Source organism: Puntigrus tetrazona, chromosome 8, assembly GCF_018831695.1.
Source record: "Puntigrus tetrazona isolate hp1 chromosome 8, ASM1883169v1, whole genome shotgun sequence".
Lineage (NCBI taxonomy): Eukaryota > Metazoa > Chordata > Actinopteri > Cypriniformes > Cyprinidae > Puntigrus > Puntigrus tetrazona.
Genome location: NC_056706.1, coordinates 18,381,052 through 18,403,212, shown reverse-complemented (window position 1 = coordinate 18,403,212; position 22,161 = coordinate 18,381,052). Strand labels below are relative to the sequence as shown.

At 38.4% G+C, this 22,161-nt stretch overlaps 1 protein-coding gene across 1 annotated transcript; it reads left to right on the top strand.

Moving 5' to 3' along the window:
• Window positions 1-1,274: 1,274 nt before the first annotated feature.
• On the top strand, window positions 1,275-12,550 carry tbc1d10aa (TBC1 domain family, member 10Aa). Its single transcript, XM_043246914.1, has 9 exons — window positions 1,275-2,150; window positions 4,597-4,696; window positions 6,781-6,888; window positions 7,075-7,181; window positions 7,783-7,897; window positions 8,189-8,254; window positions 8,864-9,053; window positions 9,135-9,289; window positions 10,317-12,550. Exons 1-9 carry the CDS (start codon window positions 1,969-1,971, stop codon window positions 11,019-11,021), a joined length of 1,728 nt encoding a protein of 575 aa, XP_043102849.1. The 5' UTR covers window positions 1,275-1,968; the 3' UTR covers window positions 11,022-12,550.
• The last annotated feature ends 9,611 nt before the right edge of the window (window positions 12,551-22,161 follow it).

Here is a 22,161-nt window from a genome sequence, read left to right as displayed (position 1 = left end):
GCATTGAGTGTAAAGACCCGTTCACACGATAACTGTAAAGATAGGGATAAAGAAATAGTTCTAAACATTTAAAAAAAAATCAATATTAAAGAATAGCAGTAACTAACGATAAAGGCACAGAGAAATGATATCGTTGAGCGATTTTTTTTTTTTTTTTTTTCCAGCTTATGAACGATACAAACATTGACAGCCAATCATATCGTTATCTTTACAGTTGTGGTGCTTCAGAGGGAAAACATGATGTCTTGCATATAATAAACCAGACCTTTTCGGAAATGGTCAAGAGATAACAGTGTGACTTTCTACTGTTGAAAACTAACAAATATTTCTGGAGAAAGATCTGTTTTTTCCACTAAACGTTCTTCAAATTGTTAACATTTTAACATTTGTGTTGAGAAAGAAATGCATGCAAGCTTGGAGTTACTCGGACACTGAATATTTATTGTCCAAAAGACTGGCCACAGCGCAAAACACGATGTTTGCAAAGATTATGGTTACTCTTTATTTTAAAGACCAATTCCAGTTACTTATTAGCATGTGTAAATAGCACTTTGGCTGTTTATTGGTACTTATTAGGCAAATATTAGTCCCTTATTCTGCAAGATCACATTCTACATCCCTTAACCAATACCTAAACATTACTGGGTCTACTTTTAATAAGCAACAAATCAGGAGTTTATTGAGAGAAAACCCTTAGTTGAGTGAATATGCATTATCTGTCCTTACCAAGGCATTCAATACAAATACTGTTTCAGTCATTCAACATTTTTAAAAGGTTTTCAGGTTTAACTACTTTTGTTTCTTTGTAAATAACTGCGAAATGTATAAGGAATTTATATTTATTTAATTTTCTGCTAAAATGTGTGTTCTGCTAGATATATATGTCGACTATTTTTACAATAGCCGATTTTATACAATGAAAGTGAATGCTTACTTATAATACAGATTATATTTATACCGCAAAATAATTAGGATATTAAGTAAAGAACAGATTTTGCGAATTTCCAAATAGTTGTATCTCTTTAAGATATCGTCCTATCCCATTCCTCAACGGAAAGCTTATTTATTCATCTTTCAAAAAAAAAAAAAAAAAAAAAAAAAAAATCTCAATTTAAAAAAAAAGAGGATCACAAATCGTGCAGCTTTGAAAGCGGTGCACCCAAAAAGACCGACACGTGTCACACAGGGTTTAAACTATTCAAATTAAACCTCGAGAAACAACCAAATCCATTCCTTAGAAATACGATAACCTGCGGATTCCGGAAGTGACACAGGCGCGCATGTGCAGAACTGTCAAACGCGTCGAAAGCCTGGAAACTCGGCGCTAATGTCTCCGCCGCCACCCAAACACTAACACCACGGCTCGACCGACGCGTCAGCTGCTTTATTATTTACCTTTCTACAATGAGACCAAGATTTAAAACACGGAAACAACACCGTCGCTGCGCCTCGACTGGGAATACAGCCGGGTTTCCTCCTCGGACCTCTGCGTGCTGAATGAAGACAGTCCGCTGAAGCCGTTCCCGACGAGCCGTGGACTGGAAAAATGTGATTCGGGAAATCGGGCGTAGTTTCGCTGCTCCGGTGGTTTACGCGTTTTCCGGACGACGTTTCTGCTCGCGTGAAGTACTTTTCGAGCGGCCGCTGTTTGCGGGGCTGCGGGCCGGACGGTGACACGTTGCGCGCTAAGCTAATTTAGCATTTAACTCGGGGGATTCAGACGCAGCGGTAATCCGTTTACAGGACGCCGCGGCTGTTTAGAGACGCGCGGATCCGCGCAACGTTACAAAACACGGCGAATAAAGCCGAAGCGGACCTGGGCGAGGTCGTGTGGTTTCGGCCGGCCTGTTTTGGGATCAAGCGTCTGGTTAATTTCACGTTTTCTCTCGGGATGTTCACTGACGGGTGCAGGTGATGACCTGTAAGTGAACTTATCGTCGGTGTGTGTGCGTGTGAGAGAGGATCGTGATGGCTCAGCGGGAGAATGGACGCCTGTCGTCCGAGGACACTATGAGCGTGAGGACACTGGGCAGTCAGTTCGACGAGGAGAGCTCTTTCGGGTCGGACTCGGAGATCAACGGCTTCACCAGCTCGAGGCAAACGGACAAGTACGGGTTCATCGGGGGAGCCCAGCAGTATTCGGCCGAATCGTAAGTGCGCTGGATTGCGAGGCTGCCCCGTGCATCCCCACCGGATCCTGTGTGTGTGTGTGTGTGTGTGTGTGTTGTTTGGTTTTGGGTGAGCGAGGTCACGTGATGAAACGTGGAACAGAAAACACTGCACGTTTGGACTTAAATGGGTGTGTGTGCGAGTAGTACAGCACTGCTTTCTTGACTCCCTCAAACAGAGGCATTCAAAAGAAAATAATCACCGTTGCTTAACCTATTCCGTGCCATACCGTGTGCATGCGTTATATTAAATACATTAGTAATGATATCTCTTCCAAAAAGTTAGTTAGATTTATGCTTTATTGCTGGTAGAAGATGTAGCCTTTTAGTTAACCCCTTTAAATGTAGTAGTAGTAGTAGTAGTAGTAAATAATAATAACAACAATAATATTTAGCAGCTGTCAAAAGTTTGTTTATGCTTACAAAAGCTGCATTTACTGAAAACAAAATACAGAAAAAATATAAAAGAAATTTGGATATTACACACTGTTACAAAATAACTGTTAAAATAACTTTCCTATTTTAATATCTGTTCTGTTTTGTGTGGAAAATATAAATGGTTTTTCTATAGTATTATAATATGTCAATTATACATTGGGTGGGTTTATTTAAATTAAAGGAAGCAAAACTATGAATGGTATTATTATGTTGTGCTAAAATTAAAACGATAGAAAAACCTGTAGAGAGAAAACACATCTTAAGCATGCAGAATAACATTTGAACTTTGAACGATTACAGTTGTGCCGTCTGTAATTTTAATTGCGATTGGGAAATCGATTCGTTGCGCAGCCCTGATTCCTACACACTTTTTGCGAAGCAGCAAAAGTAATCATTTTATTTTAAAGTAAATAAATGGGAGGTTGATGGCTGGTCAAACCTAAAGCCAACCAAATCAAAACAAAGCATGCAACCAAGCATCTTAAACCAAGATTAACCAAGCTGTTTTCATAGTTTACGGATCTATTTTATGGAGCTAACCCGTTGAACCAGTTTTGACGGATGCATGGAACAGACAATTTTCTTTTCATTGCGAATGGGCTTAAAAAAGTTGAAAGCCGGTTTTTATTGATGTGGTTTGAATGGAGCGACAGGGCGTTTCATTCTCGCTTGCTCTGCAGTTCGGTTGCAGCCTTTTAAAGCTTCCTGTCTTTTATCGGCGAGGTATCTGCCCCAGGTCGGCCTCGTTCATAAAGACACTAAAGTCTGCAGAAAAGAACCCGTTCGTGTCGTCTACAGATACGCCTGGATATGGGATCGTCATCACTCCATTGTGAAGAATTAACGGTTTTAAACCGTAGTCCAGTAGCCAGTAGGCCTGGCTGTTGGTTGTGAATTGTTAAAGAGCATGGAATAGATGAGTAAGTGATAGTTGTCCCTCTGTACTGAGTGTACAGCCGCTTTCCGTTTCCTGTGGTTTATGGGAGAGCTGGTGCCCTGAGGTTACACCTCTCTGCCTGCTGCTGGAGAGAGAGAGCGGCCCCAAACCTAACTCGCATCAAAACGGTTCCTCCAAATTACTCTGGAAAATGAAAGGGAAGTAAAACCTGCAAGTTATAGCATAATAGGAGAAATATTTAAAGAAACATCGCTTTCAGATCAAATTTCTAGCGGTTAGGATCGGTGTCTAAGTAAAGGGGAAGCTAGGCGGTGGTTGGTGTGCTGGCAGACTGATATTTAAATGTCTTGGCCACAAGCTTAATAGATCAGATTTGAATAGGGGAAACACAACATGGAAAGATAACAGGCCCGTTCATCACCACTGTGGCCTTAGTCAAAGAAGTTGACCACAGGTCGGATTCTCCCTGGATGAAAGTGTCCAGTCATCTGCTGGATAGCTGTTTACATTAGTCAGGAAATGCTTTCAGAATATCCTGCCCTTTCAGATAATTAAAATAGTTTAATATTTTTCTCGTTCATAAATTTGGTCTTTTTCAGCGTGATATGATTCTTTAAAAATAACGATTATACTGAACTTAGCAGCAGCTCTTTTTGTGTTAATTAAGTATTAAATCACGTGCTGAGTGACGTGTTTATAACATTGTCTCTAGTTCACAAGAGTTTATTTCAGTTATTGGTTTAGTGGCTAAAATTGTTCCTGCAAGTAGCTTAGCCTTTTTTGATACAGTGTGTTTTTATAGTTTTATGGTTGACTCGTAAAGAAAAAAAAAACCTCTCATGATTTACTCCCTCATATCCAAACCCTTATGACTTCATTTCTTTCTTTCGTGAAACACAAAAGGAGAAGTTTAGCAGCACAGCAGTATTAAACAACACAAGTATTATTTATGAAGTCTGTTTGTATTCAGTTTATTTCAAGTTTCGTTTGCAGTGTTGTAGTCGGTTATGAGAACTTTTAACATTTGCCATCTTCCTCGACAAGCAACATTGATTCGAGTTCTTGTTCTTTTTTTTTTCCTCTCGTACCCAGGGCTCAAGACGTGCCTCTGGAAGTGTTAAGGCACAGGGAAGCCAAATGGTTGGATATGTTGAACCACTGGGACAAATGGATCGGTAAAAGATTCAAGAAGGTAGGCGCTATGATCGATGCTTACTAGGTTCTTCGGTCGGTATTATTTTCCACTGCATGTTTCCAGGAACAGATCAATGATGTAAGATGTGTGCCAATGCCTTGCATGTAAGCACTAGAACTGAGAGAGGAGGCATAGGTACACCAAACCGTGAAAACATGAGGAAATCATTGCCGTGTATCAGGGCTTGGGGCTTTAAATTAAGAATACGATCTTCCTTCTCTTTTCTTCCCCTTCTCGTTTTCCCTCTCGTTGACTTGCTCAGACAGTCCCACGGCTGCTTGGGTTAATTAAAAACCCCAGCAGAATGACACCATGACACAGTCGTTCCAGCGCAGCCCTGTCTGGACAAGTCTAATATCGCCTCGGCTCTCCTTATATGGTCTTCAGTGATGTGTGTTTCTATTAGTCTGAGTCTTCACCTCTGTTTTTCTCTCAAGCTGTATAAAGCTTTCACTGGGAGTGAGGCATCTTCAGGTAAAGACAACAGAAGAGTTTTGCCAAAAGGATTTCTTAACCGCCTTTTGTTGGCCTTTTTTGTTTGCATGACTGTAACCGTGTGTGCTCGTCCTTGTGTCACGCAGGCTTTGAAAACAATGACACGCAATTCTAGGTTTGGGAACTGAGAACTGGATCTTACTGAAACCAGATTCATTTCATGGCATTACGGCAAAATCTATCTATTTGTTTATTGGTTTTTTGGAGGGGGGGTTTCTTTTTGCAATGATATGCTCTTACTAAATATAAGATCCTATAGAAAATGAAAAAAAAATAAATAAATCATGCAAGATAAATATGTACTATTACATTTGCTGGCTGATTATTTTATTAATATTGCTCATTGCATGCTCATTTTCACCTATTTTTGCATTTACGTTTACTCATCATTTGTACATTTGCTTATAAAGCCACCCAAAGATGAAAATTACCCCATAATTTACTCACCCTCAAGCTGTCCTAGGTGTATGACTTTCTTCTTGTAGAAGAATATTAAATGGGTCACAATATGGATTTTTTAAATTATCATTTTAATAGGTTCCTTGAGGATTGCTTATGTTAATACATGTTTTTTGCTGAATTTTTTTTCCACTCCTCATTCTGAACCTCTCTCAGGCTTCTTTTTAAGGGTCGGATCCTTAAAGTCTTCAGTAACTGGCCAGTTAACATCATCACAAGTGAAACGTGATGTAACCAGAAAAAGCGATATTAAATCATTTACTTATGATGCAGTCGGATCAAGTAGCGCTTCGTCTTTCAACAAATATTTCAACGCACAAAGATGTGGATGACTAATAAACGCCTTCTGAATTGAAAAGTGAGAAGTGATGAAAGCTGAAACACGAAGCAAAACAAAACACCGGTCATGATTTAGAAAAGCAGAATGATGATTTGTAAAGAAAAATGTTGGAGACGTATAAGCTAATACTTTTTACCGGAGCTTACAACATTTAGCAGAAGCAAGAGATGATGGTTTATTCATTTTGGTGGATATTATTTTTACACACATGCATAGATTAGCTTCAAAATTCCCATTCACTGCTATTATAACAAATGTTTTTAATATAATTCTAATCGTATTCGTCTGAAAGAAGAAAGACGTAAACCTAGAATTGCTTGAGGGTGAGCAAATCATGGGTTAATTTTAATTTTGGGGAAATTTTTGTTAAGCTTTAAAGTTAATTGTTGAAAAAAACCTAGTAGTAGTGATACTAAAGCTCACATTCAAAAGGAATGTTTTTTTCATACTGCGCATCCTTTAAGTGATCCAAAGGCAATAAACAGAAAAGCTTATCTTGCTTTTATTAGTCACAAGTAACAACAAAACCAGTGCAGCCAGTGTCATGTGACAAGAATCTTTAGAGAACCAAAGTCATCATGTAGAATCAGAGCCAGCGTAGTTCAAATGTTAAATCCTAAAGTGTTTATTGTGTGAAGGGAAACCGTCTCAAATAGCCATTTGACAGTGATGTCTGGGTTACCCGCCCAGTCTCAGATTTGTGTAATCACAGTGAGAGCATGCTGGTCGCTGCTTATCTGAATGTTTGCTCATCGGCGTGTGACGTTCAGACCTCTGTCACCCACAGGTGCGACTGCGATGTCAGAAGGGAGTCCCGCCATCACTGCGAGGCAGAGCCTGGCTCTACCTGTCGGGTGGAAAAGTGAAGCGAGAACACAACAAAGGGAAGTTCGATGTGAGTAGGGTGTATACATGATTTTATCATTTTGCATCTTTTACAGTAAAGCTCCTCTAACTTAGTCACGGCCTTCCAATGTGTGTTTATACGCGTGTTAAACCTGTGAAGTGTGAAATTAGGCTACGAAGATGCGCTTTATAACTGTGAATGAGATGAACGTGTGTTTCTGTGATGGTTGAACAGGAGTTGGATGGCATGAGTGGAGACCCTAAGTGGGTTGATGTGATAGTGAGAGATCTGCACAGACAGTTCCCCTTCCATGAGATGTTTGTGTCCCGAGGAGGTCATGGGTTAGTCAACACAATTATTTTATATACACTAACAGCACTCTTCTGCTCACCAAGCCCGCATTTATTTGATCTAAAATACAGAAAAAAGCAGAGCAAAGCAGCATTGTGTATTTAAAGTAACATTGTGAAATATTTAGAATAAATATACTGCTTTCTATTTGAATATATTTTAAAATGTATTTTTCTCCTGTGATAAGTTTAATTTTCAGCATCCTTGCTCCAGTCATGTGATCCTTCAGAAATCATTTTATAGAAACATTATACAAACATTTATTATTATTGTTGTTGTTGTTATTACTAATATTTAAAATTGTTTTTGTTTTTTCTTTAATCTGTAATTTTTTGCTGAATTTTTTAATGAATAGAAAGATCCAAAGGTCTGCATTTATGTGAAATAAAAAGCTTTTAAATGTAACTTTTGTATTATAAACTATACCATTCAAAAGCTTGAAAGTATTTATAAATGTGTATTTATATTTTTGGAAATAAATTATAGAAATTCATACTTTTATTGAGCAAGGATGCTTTATATTGACATTTTGAGACAATTGGACCTGTTTTTTTGGATGTCTTTTAAATGATATTTTGTCTGTGTGAGCAGGCAGCAGGACCTGTTCCGGGTGTTGAAGGCTTACACCCTGTACAGACCGGATGAGGGTTACTGCCAGGCTCAGGCTCCTATAGCAGCAGTGCTTCTAATGCACATGCCTGCTGAGGTATAGTGCGTTATAAAGTGGTTTGCGATGCTTATTCTAGTGCGGGGGTCACCAAGTTCAGTCTTGGAGGGCCGGTGTCCTTAGATCCAGCCCTAATCAAACACACCCGAAGCAGCTAATCAAGCTCTTACTAGGTTTACTTGAAACCTCCGGGCAGGTTGTGAGGCAAGTTAGAGCTAAACTCTGCAGGATCTGGTTTGATGACCCCTGTTCTAGTGCACATTCTCATTAGCAGCAGCTGTAATGATTAAGTAATGATTCAAATTCCTGTACGTTACATTTGTTATTCAGGATGCATTCTGGGGGCTGGTTCAAATCTGTGAGAAGTACCTCCCTGGATATTACAGCGCAGGCCTGGTGAGATTTTGAATGTTATTATTTATGAAATCTAAACCTATAAAGCAAACGGGAAATGCTTGTGAGATCTAGGTGACTTTACGTGTAGAAGTTCATACGTTATGAAGGTCCTGCGTTTTACAACCACCTAATAAAACGTTTGAACGATGTGCGTCGTGACCCAACTATTATGAACTTCGTAGTTTTAGGTAATCAAAACCTTATCTGGGTTCCTCGCACACATTCTCGGGTTCATAGTTTGCATTCTATTCATAGCTTTCATATCTGTGGTTCCCGTTTTTCAATCTGCGAGCGTTGAGTCATGTTTCCTGAGACGAGAAAAGATATGCTGTTAGAGCCAGTAAAATTAAAACAAAGCTTCTTTTGTTTTTGCGATGCAATTATCACAAATGTAGAGTAGTAAATTAAATAGCTCTGGGCAATTTTAATTTAGATCTAATCATCTATGATCTATGATCTATCATGCCTTTCTAATTTAAAAGTAGAACTGTTGCTGCAAATACAACTTGTGAGTTATATAAATATGAAATGAAGAGAGCCGTTTCCTTCAAGACAAAGACAAAAAAAGAGAAACCAGCCGTCCTGATGCCAGTGTTTTGGGGTTTTTAGGAGGCCATACAGTTGGATGGAGAGATCTTAAATGCGTTATTAAAGCGCGTGAGCCCTCCGGCTTATCGTCATCTTGAGAAACACAAGATAGAGCCCATCCTCTACATGACGGAGTGGTTCATGTGTGCATTTTCCAGAACTCTACCCTGGGCGTCTGTGCTCAGAGTGTGGGACATGTTCCTGTGTGACGGTGAGGTTCGCTTACACGCATTACCGCACACCACTTTTGTCTTCTTCTTTTCTGACTGCTTTTTCTTTGCTGTTACAATAGGAGTGAAGATTATATTCCGTGTTGGGCTGGTGCTGCTGAAATGCATGCTGGGATCTCGTGAGAAACTGAAGGCCTGTCCCGGTCAGTACGAGACTATGGAGCTTCTCAGGGCCCTGGAGCCACGATACATGCAGGAGGGCTTTCTCGTTCATCAGGTATCGTATGCTCTCAATCTGTTGTGCTGCATTTGGGGTTTGAGTAGACCTGATTTGATTTTTTTTTTTGTTGAATAAGAAATTTCTAAACCATTTATTTAAAATCTAAATATTTTCAAACAATATGCTGCTACTGTTAGGAAGTTTATTCAGATAAGATGTTAAATTTATAAAACATTATAGCAAAGACTATTGTTATAAAATATTTATATTTTGAATAAATGCTTTGTTTGTTTATTTTGATTGGGGTTTTTTATATGTATAAAGGAATCCTAAAAAAAAAAATACATTTACCAAAAATTATTTAGCAGTACAACTGTTGCCAATATAGATGATTCTAATAATAAACCGGCATATAAAATAAGGATTGTGTGACGCTTAAGACTTAAGTAATATGAATAAATAATATTTGTAAGTATATTTAAATAGAAGCCATTGGGCTAATTTATATAACATTTTGCAATATTACTGTATTTTCAAAGAAATTCAGCGTTGAGGAGTATGAGACTTAAAAAACACAATTCTTGCTGATCCCAAACTTTTAAAAGCTATATATAATATATATTTTATGTAGAATTTATTTAGAATCATCACTTCAGTCTTCAGTGTCACATAATCATTATAATATGCTTAAAATTATTGTGTAATTTTTTTGTTTTGATACACTTTTTCATTTTTTTTTTTTTTTTTTTTTTTTCCAAGAACAGCATTTTTAAACTAAAATCTTTTGTCCAACTTTGCACAAGTATAATGATCCATGTGAAACTAAAGGTTTATTAACCTAACCATCACAACTAAACAATCAGACATTCATTGTACTTTTTCATTTGTTAGTAAACATAACAATAATTCGAAAAACATAAATTTATAAAGTATGCAAAGTGCTATTCTTTAAAGACCCAGTAGGTGGCGGCATTTATTTGCATTACTGTATATTCAATCTGTAATAAACTTATGCATGGACGTCTACTTATTGATGTGTTCGTGAGCATGAGATAATGATGAAGTTTATCTTATGCTCGTGCAGATATTAGAGCTGCCCATATCCTCCCGGGATGTGGAGCGAGAGCACCGCGTACAGCTCAAGCGCTGGAGGAAAACTCACGGCGAGCTCAGCTACAAGTCCCCTCCCAGAATGCACGGCGCTCACGCCATCATGTCAGCCGAGCCCCACACCCGCCAAGACCTCCGGCAGAAGCCCACCATCATCGTCCAGTACCCCTTGCCCTCAGACACTAAATCAGAATTCGCGCGCGAAAAGAAGAGAAGCACTATCCGAAAAGCCCCCAGCCTGACAGTGGACTTCCCAAACCCCTACGCCCTGCCTACAGACCCCAAACCAGCCAATCAAACACAAGAGACGGCCTCGAGCAATGAGTCCAGCCGTCCTCCTCCATCACTACAGCCACCCGACCTCACTACACCCTCCTCCGCCCCGCAGCCTCCTCATCCGTCTCCAAAGCTGTCTCGCACCCCGCCACCTCCCCAACCCTTCCCCAAACCCGCACATCCCACCGGGCCCCCTGCGGTCAGCGTCCCGCCGCTCTCTCTGCCCAAACACTCGAGCAACACCAACAACTCGGCGCGCCTGACAGATCCTCCACCCGCCACGGACTCCGCTCCGCCTCCTCCGGAACCCTCACCCGTGAACGGGAACTCTGCCGATGCTCCCAGAGTTCCCGCTTTGCGTAACTCCTGCGAGAGCGTGGGGTCGGAAGACACGTACCTGTAGCTTTCCACGTCAGCAGCGTTCAGGGAGAAAAAAGTATTGGGAACCAGCATTATTCGTGAGAGTAAGATGGGAGAAACAACTATGAATGTATTTTGATTTTCTTTGGGTGAGGTGACAGAAAATTTAGTCTTCAGTATTTTACGCTAGTTAGTGTGAAGAACTTAAGAATTTATATAAAGCTTAATGACAAGGATCGAATGACTTAAAGACCTCTGAGACGTCGTTTCGGTGTCCGTGCACACAAACCCTTTTTTCTCTCTGTGAGGGTCCATAATTGATTCCACAGACTTTGTTGCAATGTTCAAAAAAAATCTAACAATTCTTCCATTTATTTCTCAATCATAAGCAGACTTTATAATCGAAGATGTTTGGCTTGTTGTTGTGTTATTCGCTGCTTATCAATGTTAGGTCACGTTGCAGTTAATAATGTATGACTCTCGATTCTAACTAGTCTTACGTTGACTTACAACTGCCACTATTATAAGTTTTTGTTTAGTTTTTTTTTTTCCTTTTTTAATAAACAGTTTAATGTATAACTCGCGTAAGTGCAAACGAGCATTTTGTGTGTCAACATTATGTCTGTTACCATTAGCTACATTCAAATGTGAGTTAAATAAAGCAGTTAAAAGTGAAAGCATAAACTTTACTTTAAAAAAAAAAAAAAAAAGTGCAAATATTGTATTTTTTAGTTGCGTAAAAGCTTGACACTGGGGTGGTACCTTTGAAATGACAACTTTGTATCTTTAAAGAGGTGCGTATTAGCTCCTTTTGAGAGGCGTTTTGTTGTAAAATTAAGTACAAATTTGTCCCGTTAAGGATATTTCTCAAGTGACAAGCTTATTTTTCACATCTTTTGTTTGAAAAAGAAATGTATGAGTACTTTCTTCTGATTTTTATAAATTTTTATAAACTATATATATATATATATATATATATATATATATATATATATATATATATATATATATATAACATTGTGGAACATTGGAGTCGCAGACATACTAGATGTGATGTTGGAGTGTCTCTTTAACAAATCAGATGTATTTATTTCGTTGCTAATATGAGAAACTGAAGACTGTAAACCCATCTCATCTCAAGCCACCAGGTGGCGCACGTTTCCTACAGATCATTCATTTAGTTTGCTCAACTGTCAGAGATGTCAGCCTGTTACATTGGGAATCACTAGTTACTTGTGCAGTCCTCATCTGTGAAGAGAATGTGTGACACAGCTGAAAGTGCTGCTGCTGTTTTGTTTTCGGGCGCAGACACGATTGCATGTTATCTGGGGAGTCATTTTTATTCACATTGCATTTTAATAATAACTCCAGTTATTAACTATTCTAATCTGTCAGATTTTCAAATGCAATTTATTGTTTCAGATTATGGGAGCACTGTTTGCTTTTTGTTTGCTTTTGTTTTTTTTTAACTAATGCTACATAAGAACTTTGATATATAAATCAATCAATCCTCAACAACTGACTGTCGCCTATATGTAGGTTTTGTACAAAATAAAAGCACTTCTAATAAGATCTTGTGAAAGTGTTCTTGTGTTTTCCACCGGGTCACAGAACGTGTCTGTTTTCTGTCACTGCTGTGCTTCAATTACCGTAAGGAAAGCCATCAAAGAGGCTGGTGTAAGCTGAGACCTTAATGCTCTGGGTCATCTGCGATGGCCTGTGCTAAGTAGCAAATTAGAGAGTGCCTTGCTTTTTTTTTCTGTCGGAGGTCTAAACCCATGTCTCTGGTCACAAATTACCGGTGACAACTGCCTGAGGTCAAACTACAGCTTAAATGCTGACGATCAGTTCGAAGCGTATTCGCATGTGCAAAGCTTGCATCGTTACTTCAGTCTTTCAGAAATCATTGTAACATGATGATGGTCTCACGGCGCAAACATACCTAGATGCACTTTTAGCAAAACGTGAAATACGTACCAAGATGTACATATCACTGCAGTTTCACTAGAGGCCGAAAAAATCTGACACCTTCTGTTCCTTTTCACACAAGTTTACAGTTCTGATAAATAAAGCGTAATTTTAACACAACTACTTGAAGAATGTCATGTTATGGCTTCAAAACTATATTAATACGCTGGGATGCTTTTGACCGTTAGCATCACACATATCCAGCTTCATAACTATGGGTTTTTATATATAGTAGGTTTTTTCGGTATATCAACGTAATTAAAATGTGCCAGGGCTCACATATTGAAACCGCAGAGAAACGTGCAGTACGGTTTATATATATATATATATATATATATATATATATATATATATATATATATATATATATATAAGAATATAAGATACTTTGATAAAGTTTAAAGGAACTGCATTTTTTGTAGTTAAAATCCGTCATTTGTAATATACATTGTAGGTTTACAGAAATAGATCACCCAAAAATTAACATAATATTAATTAATTGAATATTTGACTGGCTAGCTTGCGCGTTGGTGAGAAACAGACGTTTTTTTAAGCTGCGTATCATGGTCTGACACTTCTCACTTCACCCCAAGGTGCTACAGGTTCCTACCTGTGAAAAAAGACAGACGTGCCTCAGGATAATGCCACATATTTCTCTGGGTCTGACTTCATCAAGCGGTCCTCATTCACACAGGCGCCTGACGGCTCCATTCTTCATTCTGACCGATTTGGCCTGAGAGCAGAGCAGCTGTACGGCACAGAGCAAAAATAACAGACAGAATAAAGATTTCTGTGGGAATCTTTGCATGTAAATTCCTCACGTCGTGAAAGGATTTCGTACGTCAACATGACTGACCGCGACGAATACACTAAAGAGAAGTCGTCTCAGAAAAATCACTCTCGTTCACATTTAAACATAATTCAGCAACGTCATCAGTTTTCAGCATTAGATGAAGCTTCGGGAAGATGATTTTTTTTGGCTTCATTCACTCAGCTCTTCTAATACATTCCATCAGGTGTCTGTCAGTCAAAAATACAGGACTCCTGTCGGACAAAACAGGAAACTTGGCCGGTAAAACTGAAGCAATGGAGTTTGAGACTGAAGCAGTTCACAACGCAGTGGTCAAAAGCTAATCTTCATTAAGACGCTGAAAAAACTGTCATTACTGAGATCACTAGAATGATGTAAAAAGCGAGATACGGTCGGAACATAAAGTTATTATCTCTGTCTCTCGAAGAAGGGGTGGTCTGCACTCTGCGGGGGGCAATCGGGGGCTGCAGGTTTTGGCTTTATCCCCACACAAACACACCTGATCCAACTAATCAAACTCCAGCAGAGATCGGGATAAGCACAATCAGATGCAAGAACGCTGCTAGAGAAGCGAAGCAGTCCAAATGAGCAGGAATCTCCGGAATTCCTTGATTGTATTTTCAAACTATTTGCTCTGTAATAGTTTACATATGAATGCCTGGCTGATTTAATCGGTTTTATGAAAAGCTAATGTCAATTAAGCAGATTATAGTATCAATAATCATAATGGGAACTTTTGACAGTGAGGTTTAGTTCAAGACATTTATTTATTAGTGTCATGAACTAAGAATGAACCTTTTTTTTAGCATTTATTAACAGGTTGTTGTTAAATAATACAAAATTCTCTCTCTCTCTCTCTCTCTCTCTCTCTCTCTCTCTCTCTATATATATATATATATATATATATATATATATATATATATATATATATATATATATATATATATATATATATATATTAACATAATCTTTGTTAATATCACTTAATAAAATAACAGTTGATCATTGTTCATATTAATTTGTGGTGCATTACCATTTTTTAGGTTATTAAAAGTAGAATTATTGTTCATTAATGTAGTTAACATATATGTTATCAGATTATGAATAACTGATGCATTAGCAATAAACTGAACACCAGGTCATTGCACCACATGAAAATCTTTATGAATTACTTTAGGCTTGGTACAGATTGCTCTGATGATAGGTATGCTCTTTTTGCACAAAAATCTTTCCTTGTCACACAGTTTCTGAAAGCTGACACTTAAACACCAGTAGCACACCACAGATCTGCGAAACCCAATTCTTGGATTTGTGTGTAAAGAAAAAAAAGAGACAGCAAAAGCCAAAAAGTCTTTGTTTTTGGAGTTAAAATTGTCTCTGACAGACAGATCGAAAATATATTCGCAAGCTGAAAACCTTGCTTTGATTTCAGATTCTTCTAAATGTTTGTATTGCTTTTTAAACTCTCTCGGTTTCACAAGAATGTTTTTAATGGAGCATCCAAAGTCTACAAGAGAGGATGTTAACTGCCGAGACTGTACGTGACTGACTTTGAACCGAAAACGAATGCCCATCTCTGAGAAGCAGATCTCAAACGTCTTTTGTGAAAAGCACGAGCGTCTCAGTCTTCAGCTTGACGCGGGACGCTTGAGCTGTCACAGCATGGCAGCTCCTGGGCTCTGACATCATGTCTGTCTGTGCCAGATAAGAGAAGTGATAAGCGGAGGAAGACTCCTGAATAAAGCAATTCATCAGCGCCAGAGGCTTCCAGAAACCTGCGCAGACGTCTTCACACCGGAGATCAGGCCTTAGGCTACTTATTTAAAGTTATGAGTCAAACTATTGCCTGGAAATGAATCGATTAGCTTTTAGCTTTTAGCTTCCCATCCGGTATCTATTCAGTGTGTGTGTGTGTGTGCGTGTGGGTGCGTGCTCGTGTGTACTCTATAAGGTGATGAGTAACACACATATGGTAGATATCAGTGACGCGAGGAGGAGCAGACGCCCTGATGTGTCTCCCCGTCCTGTCTCCATGCTCCCTGAAGAGACAGTAACTCTACCCTGCGTGTTAGTACTCAAAGATGCTGCGCTGGAGGGGTGTTTGTGTGCCTTTTTGTCTAAACGTGTGTTTCCATATGTCATATATACAGTACTTTAACCAGCGCTGACGTTCATGGGGGGCACATCCTGCCAATGATAAACAGTATTACACAACATTATAAAACACGCAATAGCATTCAAAAGTTTGGGGGGTAAAAATAAATATAGATAATTACTAACTAGTAGTTTTCTTCAGTAGGACATTCATAATTAATATTAATATATTAACGCTATTGCTGATGCTACTAATCTGACATATGTGCGTGTGTAATGATGGAAAAATTATGTGATCGATTATAGTTTTATATTTTTTACGCTTATCATCCTGATGGCTCTACAATCACTTCTTAGGCAGTATTACTTAACATAAAAGGGATTTTCCCAGGACTACAGTTATTATTTTTCCATTCACTAATTTCCTTTTGTGTTCAAATAGTTTTTTTCTCATTCAGAGTGAATATCCTTAGTGTAGGATGGGATGTTTGTCAGCGTGCAGTGAAAGTGTAAAAGCTGTATACACACACACAAAAAAAGCTGTATCCTGCAGGATACAAAACAACTGTCTCTTTTCCTTTTTTTTGAGCTTTTACCAGTATGGCACAAATTGTACCTCTTTATCCTGTGATGCTGGTTGGTGTGTGTGTGTGTGTGTGTGTGTGTGTGTGTGTGTGTGTGTGTGTGTGTGTCTGTGTGTGTGTGTGTGTGTTTGAAGAGTAGGAAGCTCCTACTAGTCTCCTGTGTGAAAACAAGCTGGCAGAAAGATGTCCTCGGGTCACATCAAAGTAAACACACACACAACAGAGGAAGTAAGCTCAAACCCAGTGGGGTCAAAGGTCACCACAGTGGCATTGTTGGGAAGGCAGAGCGGATACTGAGTGGGCTGTGACACGTTTGGAGGAGCTCTTGAGTGTGTCTGCGTATGTATTAATAAATACAGTGGCCCGTGAGAATGGGAAATACGCTGTGCACTAAATGCAGATGCACTAAATCTGACTGCTGTTATTGACAAGCAGCCAAAGTGTCTCATCCCAACTGGCTCCTCTTCTTAAAGATGTTTTGTTTAAAAAATGGTCCGTGAATCAATGAAACATCCTGCGATTGTGTGTTTTGGGGAAGGTGTGTTGCGCGTTTGATATGGGTTGGTTTACAGTAGAGGATGCTAGCATCTAAATTAACAGGTGAGTTGCCCAAAAACACTGATGATACATTGTTCACAGTTCCTGTTTTTTTGCTCATTTTATTTTTTTGCAAAGTATGTGTGTTGCTTAACTTACACACACATATATATATATATATATATATATATATATATATATATATATATATATATATATATATATATATATATATATATATATATATATATATATATATAGAAATGTATATATGTAAACATATTTTATAAACGTATGTATGTGCAAATATAATACATTTTGAAAATATAACAAATGAGATCTTATTGTCTTAAATGTTATCAAATTATTATTATCATTATCATTATTGTTGTGTTATTTTAACTTATTTTGTTCATTTTAATTGTGTTATTCTAATTTCTTATGACTTATATAATAATAGTATAAATTACATTATATATATTGAATGGTGTATATAATATTATTAGCAAATATATTATAATTAGCAATATATAAATATATTAAATTTAAATAAATAAATAAATTAATATATATATATATATATATATATATATATATATATATATATATATATATATATATATATATATATATATATATATATATATATACACACACACACACGCACACACTTACTGAAGAGTGTTCCAGTTATGATTATGACACCCATGTGGAACAGCTATGAGCTGCTGGATATTAAAACAATAGTAGTCAATGGGAAGTTTCCACTATAATAAAACAAATGTCTGTGTGTGCATATGAGTATGGAGTAATGTAAGATTTAATGGTGAAAAGGTGAAGGTGTTTCCTGCTAGCATCCTTCATAATAATATTTTTTGGCAGATGTGCTGATCCGGTCAGTCATTCAGCTTTTATGGCGATTCAAGATGTGTCCACAGGTGCACTCTGCCTCTCATATACTCTTTCCTTCCGTTATAATCAGATTGCCTATAAACCCCAATGCTCTTTTTTTCCCACTGATTATAGGCATACGCCACTGAAGTCCTTGACTTGAGCATGTGGGTCCAGCGTGTGCATATTTGACTGCTTTGAGGCCAAGTGCTCATAAGATTTCATCACACACACAGATTGTAAGCACACATGACCATATTAAGACACAATGCCCAAACTGCAATCAGCGGAGAAATTGTCTTTGATGTCAATCAGTAGAGCGCCATTAGAGGTTAACAAAATGAATAGTGCCGCATGTATCCCACACAAGCGCACACTTACACAAATACACACTCGCGCAGTTGTGTGTCATGCGATACCGGAGGGTTTCATCTCTGTCGGCTGGAGGTTTCCCTCATGCGGCTCTTCTCCCCAGAGGAAAAATCCCATCACACGCTTCAGCCTGCAGCGTAAACTGTGAGCCGGGCAGGATCATTCACACAAGCGTGTATGAGAAAACAAGTTTGTGGTTATAAGTTAGATGTCGTGTTTCGTGCGGTTCGGCTTTGCGCAGATGTTGCTATGGCAACGGGCCAGCTCTGTGATGTCATCAGAGAGGCCCGCACCTCCTCTACAGAGATAAAACACACAGATAAGGAGGAAATTGGGGCAAATGACCAAAAAAAAGAGGAAAATATCTGATAACAGACATAAATTAAACATATAATATTCTAAATGTTAAGCAGAGTTTAGAGTTTAGTCACTGTACATGTTCCTTGTCAGTATGTATGTGGACTTTCTCATGTAAATAATTGTGTTAAGGTCTGCTGACTGACTTTTTTTTACGTTTGCAGGGTGTTCGGTTTTTCTGTCTGTTGCTATGCAGTTGCTAGGATGTTGTGTGTGTGTTTTGTAATGTGTCGCTATGCTGTTGCTAGGTGTTTTGGGGTTTATAGTGTATTGATGTGTTTTTAGTTTTGTAGATGGTTTCTAGTTTAATTCTATCTGTTGCTAGGGTGTTTTTAATGTTGAAGATTATTTCTAGTGTGTTGTTTTGCTCTTTTTAGGGTGTTTGAGTCATTTTTAGTGTTGTGGGTAGTTTAGTGTGTTATTATGTAGTTGCTAGGGTGTTCTGAGTTGTTGTTTTGTTTTTGTTTTTTTTTGTGGTTTCTAGTGTGTTGCTATGCAGTTACTAAGGTGCGTTGATAGATTTTTGTGTTGTGGTGGTTTCTAGTGAGTTAATTGGTGGTTGCTATGGTGTCTGGGTGGTTTTTTAAGTTTTGGGTGGTATCTAGTGTGCTGCTATGCAGTTTCTGGGGTGTTTTGAAATGTGTTGCTATGGTATTTTTAGTAATTTTAGTATTGTATGTGGTTTTGTGTGTGTTTCTATGTGTTGCTAGGTTGCTAGGAGTGGTGTTTAGTGTTGTTGGTGTTTTTTTTGCAATGCAATAAAATTAATAACGTACACCGAGTGGGTTTTAGTGCATTGCTATGGGATTGCTAGGGTATTCTGAGTTTTTTTAGTGCATGCGTTGACTAGTATATACTAAGTGGTTTTAAAATAATCTTTCCCTAAGTAATAGAAGTTAATTTTGATCTGGATTAAACAAGAGCCTTTGTAGTGTTTTCATAATCTCCAAAATGCCTGCAGGGCTCAGCTGTGCACTTAAAGACTTCCAAGAGTAATTTGTAGTGGAATTGTAATACTAGTATGCAGTTAGTGTGCTTTTGAGTGTGCATTTCCTATAATTAGGGTGTACGGACTGTGTAATAGAAGAGTATTGGAGCGTATGGGTGTGTACTTTGAGTGTAATGGTTCTCCTCCTAAAGGAAGTCAAGGGTTGAGTAATGGCCACGGGAAAAAGAGATGAATGACACTAAAGAGGGAGCACCACGGGTTCTTCTCAATCCCAATATATCTGGTTTAGAAATGCTGAGTTTGACTGGAAGCTATTAACATTAAAGTACAGTGCGTCTCTGCTTGGAAGACTTGATTTATTATGTGATCTTTTACACCATCGCACGCTATTTTATTCCAGTTGCTGGTTTTGATTTATACTTTTTATTTTCTTACTATACATTGCGAATGGACTTTTTTGTTCCCTCCCTTCCCTTATATGAATTTTAATATATTTTTAATTCTTTTTAATAAAGCTATATATGATCTGTCAAGGTATGTCACTTCTGTAAATCAGTCTAAATGTGTATGAATTTTAATTTATACATGCATTTACACAGGAAGCACTGAGGCAAAAAAGGATGCAATTTGGAAATTACACACAAATTTGACAATTTCATATCAATTAAGCATCTAGATTCTCTTCCGTTATTCCAACTCTGCTTCTCTCTCTCTCTCTCTCTCTCACGTTCTCACTCTTTTTTCTGTTCTTTTTGGACGTGTGCCAAACCTAAATTGGTCCCTTATGCATAAGATAGGGGGCAGACGTGGAAGAAGTGGTAGCTCATGTAATGTGTGCAATGCATGTGCGTGGAGAAACACACGCACGTGGCGTTCTGTGTTGACAGGCCTGTTCATTTCTGCTCCGTGTGTGGTCATACAGCAACTGCAGAGGTCTAAATGTTCATTTAGTTAATCAGTATTTTGATCTGGTTTACCAGTAAAAACATCCTAAAACAAGCCCATTTTCCTTGAGAAGCAATACCGCTCAAGATAACACGTGTTTTCAGGTTTCCATTGCATTATTTCTTGAGAGAACATTAACACATCATCAACATCACCATTGTCACCATTTAGTCTCATAAGTCACACACACACACACACAAAGGTGAAGTGAGTCAGAAAGAGCGCAGGTGTGTTGGGGCTTGTCTTCGGGGCCCCATTTTCTGACCTCCTGTTACAAATTACCATACAGGTGAGGGGTCAAATACAACAGAAAAGAATTCAGATCGCTGTGTGTGTGTGTGTGTGTGTTGGGATAACCTCGTAAGCTGCAGGCATTGTGGCGTACACTAAACTGAACACTGTGACAAAGTTGAGGCCGATTTGCCCTCCAGCTCTCCATCTCAGTGAAAACTTTCATTAACCCGCGTCAGAAAGAGAAGTTCGAGGGAGAATGCAGGTCATAGCACGCCTGCCCCTCAAACTACAGCGGATTCAGCTCTCACTCTGAGAATTGGGGTCAGTGAAGAAAAAACAGTGTCCTATTATCGTTTAGGAAGACGCTTTTCTCTTCAGTTGACGTCTATTTGTCTCCTAAAGAAATAGCTTTAGACCGAGTGGAGGACAGAGAGGAAACGACAGTAGAGCAGTGATGAATTTCAATAAGTGAAAGTATTTTATGGGGATTTATTGAATTAGGGTGAACTGTGACACACTTTCCCACACTCTCTTGCATATCTACAGTCATTTACAACCCTCAAAAATGGCCGAGCACGCACACATAGTTGTGAAAAGGATGTACCCCCAACATATTTATTTTAATAGATAGATGGCAATTTAATTAAACATGTTCTCATTCTGAAATGATTTTACAGATTAAATAAACAAAAAAAGAAACATTTCAAGATAAACTTGTGGCTTTTTTCACAGCGCTTGTAATGCCTACACACTCATGAACATCAAAACACACATAAACACATATATAACCGAGTCTCACACACACACACACACACACACACAAATTTATCACTGTATACTCCAATCACCTCTCTAGACACAACAAACTGATTCTAACCTCTCTCTCTCTCTCTGTGACAAACACACGCTGTAACTCTCTCATGCTGTTACTTCAATTAGTTCTCCCATCCTGCTATTGTTCCCACAATGCCTAGAGGTGGGGTTCTGTCCTGTTTTCAGAACTGAGCCCTAAACTGTGACCCAGAATGTGCACAAGCGACAAACTGGGATTTGCCGTGTGTGTAAGAGAGGCGTTTGTTTTTTATGGGCTTCTTCAAGTCTGGCCTCGTTTTGGGGAAAATTTGCACAAACTGTGGTGGAAATGTCATTGTTCGCATTTTTCACATTTTTTTCACATAATGTTTCCGTCGGGTTTTTCTGAAATCCACCTCAGACATTTTACTAACCATACGTACCTTTGCAGTTGACATGCTTGCAAAATAACAATGTCTTTTGTAGACCATCAGAATGCTGTGTTAGCAGATATTAAGTATCTATTAATACTCTAATGACTGGAAGTTGACATAGTTGCAAAGTTAACTATAAACAGCAATCTGTCTAACTTGAACAAAAACAAAGTGTTACCTTATATTTGAATTTTTTCCCCCACATCTAATCTAAT

Excerpts from the sequence above, each read along its gene's own strand:
- tbc1d10aa (XM_043246914.1), top strand. The coding sequence starts at position 1,969 with ATGGCTCAGCGGGAGAATGGACGCCTGTCGTCCGAGGACACTATGAGC. Across the intron at positions 2,151-4,596 it reads CAGCAGTATTCGGCCGAATC|GGCTCAAGACGTGCCTCTGG; the intron begins GTAAGTGCGCTG and ends TCTCGTACCCAG. Across the intron at positions 4,697-6,780 it reads TCGGTAAAAGATTCAAGAAG|GTGCGACTGCGATGTCAGAA; the intron begins GTAGGCGCTATG and ends TGTCACCCACAG.